Below are 7,338 nucleotides of genomic sequence, written 5' to 3' on the forward strand. Positions count from 1 at the left end.
GCTCTAGAAAGATGGGCCGACGAAAAAAGAGAAGGCACCTCCACAGTGCTGTAAGCAATGCATCAAAACGCTCGCGCTGGTTTATATGTTCCAGCGTCTCATAGCACGGGATGCGTCCCATCACAAATTTACCCCTCCTCGGCAACAGTTCAGCGAAACGTTCACGAGTGGTGCTGCTCCTGGCATCATTCCCAGTAAACCGGCAGAACGGGTGCCTACGGCCTGACATCTGTCAAACAAGAGATGAATAAGCAAAAATGGACAAAAGAAAATGAGAAACGGGTTGATTAACTCTTTGGCATGGTCATGCCAAAAGCAGTACAAGGCAGTGCGAACTAACAGGACCATGCATAGGGGCTTCAGAGAACAAACTGGTCAACTGGGGAATTCTGGCCGGAAAAATGACCATGCACGGCTGTGCGGGACCATGTCGGCGACTGTGCAACTCGGCGAAATCTGTCCAGATTAGGCCAGCAAAATTCCGACGACAAAACCACCATGCATGGCCGTGCGGGACCATGCCGGCGGTCGTGCAATAGTAACAGAGACTGTGCAGACGGCGGTTTGTCGTCGGAAAACACCCCAATTGACCAAAATCAATGCAATCAAGCCCAATGCAGTCAAAAACAACCCTCAAACTAACCAAAACAACAAGAAATTATGGCAAATCCAACCCAAAATTGTTAGGGTTAGAAAATCCCCAATTTCTTCAAGAACAAACCCTAGAATTTACAAAGACAAGGAAAGGGAAGATGGAAAGGAAGATTAAACATACCTTTGGTGTGAAAATTCGGTGGAGAGCAAGAGTCAGGGGCTAAGGGGTCAAAATCGTAGGTTTGGAAGAGTGGAATGGATGAAAATGGGGGTAGGTAGGGTATAAAACTGATAAAAACCGTCTGCACGGTTCCCTAGACAAAACCGCACGGCCGTGCGGGACCGTGCATGAGCTCGTGTGTTGTCGTTTTTGGCTACCAATTTCCATTTTGCGAACTTGGCAGTATTCCACTCAATTCCAAACCAAAATGGTTCCCGATTCTGACCATTATGAGCCCTAACCCATAATCTTTCGCTCAAAGAACGAAACCAGAAAGAAACAAAGATAGCTTAACTCTTCGAAAACAAACAAGAATAAAACAAACACGCGAAAATCTACAAAGTCCTAAACATGCTAAATTTTTACGGAGTCGATAGCTAGACTCACACTCCCCACACTAGATCATGGGGTGGAGGTTAACAACCTCCAAAACAGTCTCGACCAACTAACCCAAATAATGTTTCAAACGGTGACTGTTCACCTTGAAGATGCGTCCATCCTCATGGCCAATCTCAACGGTACCGTACTCGAACACCTGTCTCACACTAAAGGGGCTGGACCATCAAGATTTCAACTTCCTGGGGAATAAACGAAGACGAGAATTGTAAAGTAAAACACGATCGCCCGCTTGGAATTGTTTGTGGTCCTTCAACCGGGCGTCCTGAAGCTTCTTGATCCTCTCCTTGTAAATCCCTGAATTCTCATAAGTTTGGCCTCTCAAATCCTCAAGCTCATGCAACTGACCCATCTTGTTTTTACCCGTGCATGCAAGATCAAGATTCGCACATTTCAATGCCCAATATGCCTTATGCTCGAGCTCAACATGGAGATGACACGCTTTCCTGTACACCAATTTGAACGGTGTCGTACAAATCAATGTCTTGTAGGCGGTACGGAAAGCCCACAGTACCTCATCTAATTTTTCGGACCAATCCTTGCGGTTCAGACTAACCGTCTTCTCTAAAATCCTCTTGATGCCCCGATTCGTGACCTTAACCTGCCCACTCATCTGCGGGTGATATGGTGTAGAGAAGCGATGATGGACACCATACCGGGACAATGCCTTTTCCAACTAGGCATTACAAAAATGTGTCCCTCGGTCACTGATCAGTGCTTTGGGGGCACCAAAGTGAGAGAACAACTTATTCAAGAATTTCACCACCGACCTAGCATCATTTGTGGGCAAGGCTTGCACCTCGGCCCATTTCGAAACGTAATCAACGGCTACTAGGATGTAACGATGGCTAAAAGAAGTCAGGAAAGGTCCCATGAAGTCGATGCCTCAGACATCAAAAACCTCGCGACCTAAATCGGTCGCTGGGGCATCTCATCTCGTGATGAGATGTTGCTCGCCCTTTGGCAAGTATCACAAGACTGCACCATGTCATAAGCATCACGGAAGATGGTTGGCCAGAAGAAACCGGCGTCAAAGACATTCTTTGCCGTGGATGTGGCTCCATGGTGTCCTCCGGTCGGGCCCTCGTGGCAGTGTTTCAAGATCTTTCGAGCCTCATCACCATACACACACCTACGCACGAGCTGATCGGCACCAACACCAAACAAGTAAGGATCCTCCCAAAAGTAATGCTTAACATCATAAAAGAATTTCTTCTTTTTCTGGTGAGTAAGACCCTTAAGCACGATCCCACTAGCAAGAAAATTTGCAATGTCAGCGAACCAAGGATGATCCTCATCCCGTGTCTCGATATGCATGAGGAACTCGTGGGGGAAATTGTCATTTATGTGGATCCCACTTGTTCCGATGAAGCTAAGAACTCAAGACGGGAGAGATGGTCAGCCGCGACATTTTCAGCACCCTTTTTGTCACGGATCTCAATGTCAAACTCCTGCAGCAGTAAAATCCAACGAATAAGTCTCGGCTTCGCATCTTGTTTACTGAACAGATAACGAAGGGCTGCATGATCCGTGAACACAATGGTCTTAGAAAGGACAAGATAAGACCGAAATTTATCGAATGCGAAGACAACAGCAAGGAGCTCCTTTTCAGTGGTCGTGTAATGCTCCTACGCATCGTTCAGTGTCCTACTCGCATAATAAATCGGGGGAAAATGCTTATCCCACCTTTGACCTAAGACCGCCCCGACTGCAAAGTCACTCTCGTCACACATCAACTCGAAAGGTAAGGACCAGTCGGGGGCAACCATGATAGGGGCATTCACCAATTTCTCCTTCAAAAGCTCGAACGCCCAAAGACATTCAGAGGAGAAAACAAATGGGGCATCTTTCTTGAGGAGTTTCGTCATCGGGCGGGCGATTTGGGAAAAGTCCTTTATGAATCGCCAATAAAATCCCGCGTGACTGAGTAACTCCTAATAGACTTCACCGAGTTCGGTGGCGGAAGCTTCGAAATGGTATCAATTTTGGCTCGATCAACCTCAAGCCCCGCCTGTGAAATCTTATGCCCTAACACAATGCCCTCCTTCACCATGAAGTGGCATTTCTCCCAATTAAGAACAAGGTTGGCCTCCTCATATCGGGCCAACATTCTCTCCACATTTCTCAAGCAATGATCAAAAGAACTCCCGAAAACAGAAAAGTCGTCCATGAAAAACCCCATGGAGTCCTCGATCATATCATGAAAAATCGCCAACATGCGTCTCTGAAACGTGGCTGGGGCATTACACAGTCCAAAGGGCATCCGCCGGTAGGCGAATGTGCCATAGGGACATGTGAATGTCATCTTCTCCTGATCCTCAGGAGAGATGGGGATCTGAAAGTATCCCGAGAAGCCATCAAGAAAGCAATAGTACATCTTTCCCGACAGTCGCTCCAACATCTGGTCAATGAAGGGGAGTGGAAAATGGTCTTTCCTCGTGGCATCGTTGAGTTTGCGGTAGTCAATGCAAACTCTCCATCCCATGACGGTACGTGTAGAAATCAACTCATTTTTCTCATTCACAACAACTGTCATACCGCCATTTTTCGAGACGACCTGCACCGGGCTCACCCATGGGGAATCAGAGATCGGATAAATCAATCCAGCATCGAGAAGCTTGATGACCTCTTTCTTCACAACGTCTTGCATATTAGGGTTGAGACGCCGTTGGAGCTGCACCACGGGTTTGTACTCCTCCTCCTTCAAGATCTTATGGGTACAAAACGATGGACTGATCCCTTTTATATCCATGATCTTCCAGGCGATCGCGTGCTTGTGCCTCTTCAGAACCGTGAGCAACTTCACCTTCTCCTCGCTCGACAAACTAGCAGAAATGATAACAGGCAAGCGGGACCCATCCTCCAAAAAGGCATACTCCAAATGGGACGGGAGTTCCTTTAGCTCGATAGATGGTGGGTCCACAATAGAAGGTTTTGCCTAAGGCTCGGCAATGCGATCAACATGCTCAATCCTCTCTAAACACTCAGGAGGCTCGTGATCTACACCACAGACCAACTCCTCAATCAGAGGTCCACTGACCAAGTCAGAAACCTCTCTAAAACACAACTGAGTATCCAAAGAGTCCTCCTCACACGTGTCCTGTATGTGCACACAAACGCAAGAATCAATGGTATCAATGTAGAGCACGTCATCATGATCGTGTGGATGGCGCATGGATCTCTCAATATCAAAGGTAACCTCCTCGTCTCCAACTCTAAGAGTGAGTCTGTCGGTGTAGACATCGATGAGAGCTCTAGCAGTGGCTAGGAAAGGACGACCTAAGATGAGTGGTACATTTTTATCCTCATCCATGTCCAAAATCACAAAGTCAACAGGAAACAAAAATTTGTCGATTTTCACAAGCATATTCTCAACTATACTTCTCGGGTATTTCAACGAGCAGTCGGCATGAATGCTCATGCGAGTAGGCTTAGGCTCACCTAAGGAATCAAGTTATGCTAGCACCTAGGTCGGCTAAAGCGTTACTAACCGACAAACTACCGATCAAACATGGAATGGTAAAACTGCCCGGATCGGTTATTTTTTTGGACAGTTTATTCTGAAGAACCGCTGAACACTCCTCATTCAAAGTCACACAAGAAAGCTCCTCTAATTTCTTCTTATTCGAGAGGACCTATTTCAGAAACTTAGCATACTTAGGCATTTCATTCAACGCATCGAGAAACGGAAGATTAATGTGAAGATGCTTAAAAAGTTCTAAGAATTGCCCATACTGCTCTTCCATCTTCTGCTTCTTCAAACGGCCTAGGTAAGGAATGGGAGGAACATAAGTCCTGACTGGCTCACTGGTTTGTGCGGTACTTTCTGGGGTTAACCTCAGGTGCACCTCACCAGGAGTCTCAGTCTCGATCTCATCGGCAATTGGTTTTGGTGTGGAAACCGATGCATCAACAGGAATGGTGGATCTACCACTCCTCAAGGTAATCGCCTTAGCCTCGGCATTCGGATTAATCTCGGTGTTACTCGGAAGGCTACCCTGTGGTCTCGCAGAGAGGAGCTGAGCAATCTGTCCAACCTGATTCTCAATGGTCTGAATGGATGCTTTCTGATTCCTCAACTCAAGATCGTGTCTCCGGAGAGTCTCATCAATCTTCAGGTTCCTCTGTTCAGCTAGTTTGTTTGAGGTCTCGGTTTTAGCCAAAAGCTGAGTCAAAATATTTTCAACACTAGACCCACCACTAGACTGACCACTACTGCTGGAACCCTGAAACTGAGGCTTTTGCTGGTAAGATTGGTTCTGGGGTTGATTTTGGTAATTCGGATTTCGGTCAAACCCTGGTGGCTTTTGATTTTGACTCTGACTACCACCACCATCTTTCCAGCTGAAATTTGGGTGGTTTCTCCTTCCCGAGTTATAGGAGTTGTTGTAGGCATTGTTTTGGCGGCCCACAAAGTCAACATCCTCCACCACCATGGCCTGCTGGCACTGACTGGTCTGGTGTTTCCCGTCACACACCCCACAACGAGAGCTAGACTTAACCAGATCGGATTGCATCTGGTCAAATCTTTTGGTCAAGGCTTCCAACTGAGCGGAAACAAGGGTATTAGAATCGACATGAAGAACACCCTTAGTGGAAGGGATACTACGAGGCAGAATATATGCAAAACTCTTCTTAGCAGCTCGCTCCAGGACATCCAAAGCCTCATTAGGAGTACATCTACCGAAATCTCCTCCCGCAACCTGATCAACGGCCTACTTATGTGCTCCAGATAAAGCATCAAAGAACGTACGACACTGAAGTCCACGACTCAAACCGTGATGAGGGCATTTTCTCAACAAGCCCTTAAACCTCTCCCATGCAGCATGCAGTGACTCATCATCTTCCACATGGAAACTAGTGATTTTTGACCGATATCTAGCAGTTTTATCAGGTGGAAAGTACTGATGAAGAAACTGGTCAACCAATTGATCCCAAGTGGTGATGGAACCGGAAGGGAGTGCCTCTAACCACTCCAAGGCAGCCCCGCGAAGTGAGAATGGAAAAAGTCAGAGTCTCACAGCATCGTCCGTACACCCCTGAATTTTGAATGTCGCACATAATTGAAAGAAATACGCAACATGAGAATGAGGGTCCTCGTTCGAGAGGCCATGGAAAGAAACAGAATTTTCGACCATATGAATAATACTCGACTTGACCTCGAAACTCACGGTAATCTCGGGCTCCTTAACACCGCTGCCATAGCCATTAAGTGACGGCTTGGCGAAGTCGTCCATGTGACCTTAATTGTTCGGGTCCGCCATTTCTTCAACCTCGGGATTCGCGTCGTCCTCCGCAACTTCTTTTTCAATAACCTCGGCAATTTCTCGTTCTCTCCTCCTCAAACCTTCTCGAAGATGTCGCTCGGGTTCAGAAAAGGGAGAAACAAGATCAGGACTGGGTGAGATTAAGGCCATAATCATTTGATTTTAACAAGTATAAACCTATCACTTGATATTGGAAAATTGTATGGTGATAATATGATTCTTTGAGTTAGTTGATGTTTGCTAGAGATTAAGGCCATAATCATTTGTTTATATTTCGCTAATTTGAGAGACTCATGTGTTTAACTAGTGTTCTTGAACTTGTCTATTTTCCATGATTTTAGGTGGTTAGTTTGTTGTGTTCATGCTAGCTTTCCTCTAATTGTGAGATTAGGTAGTTTTGACAAACTTACTAATCTATGGTTAATAACTTGTTGAATACCCATCATGATGTTTTGTTGTTAGTATTAGGTTTCCTTGATTGGAATTTGATATTGATGCTTAATACACGATGTTTGCCATTATCATTGTCATTTTGTCACTAAGTTTAAGTGGATGCATAGTCTAAGTAGCTTTGTTTGGATATATTGTTAGTTGTATTTTATTTGCTTTACCATTGTTGTATGCTAGTTTAGTAATTTGAACAAATTTCTTAGATTGTTTGTTTGGTGAAATTAATTACAAATATTTAGTATCAAAAGTTAGCTGTGTCCATGGATTGACACTCGGTTCTTACTGATACTTTGCTACAAATGATAAGTACACTTGCCTTTCGTGTGTGGTTTGGTCGTTGGTGAAAACCATTTTTAAAACCCGATTTGTGTGAAGTTTTTATTCAAATTTTATATATATATTCGCACACGT

The 7,338-nt window shown here is 45.3% G+C and overlaps 1 protein-coding gene and 1 non-coding gene across 2 annotated transcripts; one reads left to right on the forward strand and one right to left on the reverse strand.

Annotated features, from left to right (window-relative positions):
- Positions 1–4,845: 4,845 nt before the first annotated feature.
- On the reverse strand, positions 4,846–6,447 carry LOC143567538 (uncharacterized). Its single transcript, XM_077053935.1, has 2 exons — positions 6,382–6,447; positions 4,846–5,925 (listed from the first exon to the last, which is right to left on the reverse strand). Exons 1-2 carry the CDS (start codon positions 6,445–6,447, stop codon positions 4,846–4,848), a joined length of 1,146 nt encoding a protein of 381 aa, XP_076910050.1.
- LOC143567542 (small nucleolar RNA R71) lies at positions 5,984–6,089 on the forward strand. Its single transcript, XR_013141432.1, has one exon. It is a non-coding gene; the product is annotated as a small nucleolar RNA R71 (small nucleolar RNA).
- Positions 6,448–7,338: the final 891 nt, after the last annotated feature.

The sequence above is a fragment of the Bidens hawaiensis genome, unplaced genomic scaffold (genome assembly GCF_021521415.1).
Source record: "Bidens hawaiensis isolate Kalapana, Puna unplaced genomic scaffold, B.hawaiensis_p1.1 tig00023424_1, whole genome shotgun sequence".
Classification (NCBI taxonomy): domain Eukaryota; kingdom Viridiplantae; phylum Streptophyta; class Magnoliopsida; order Asterales; family Asteraceae; genus Bidens; species Bidens hawaiensis.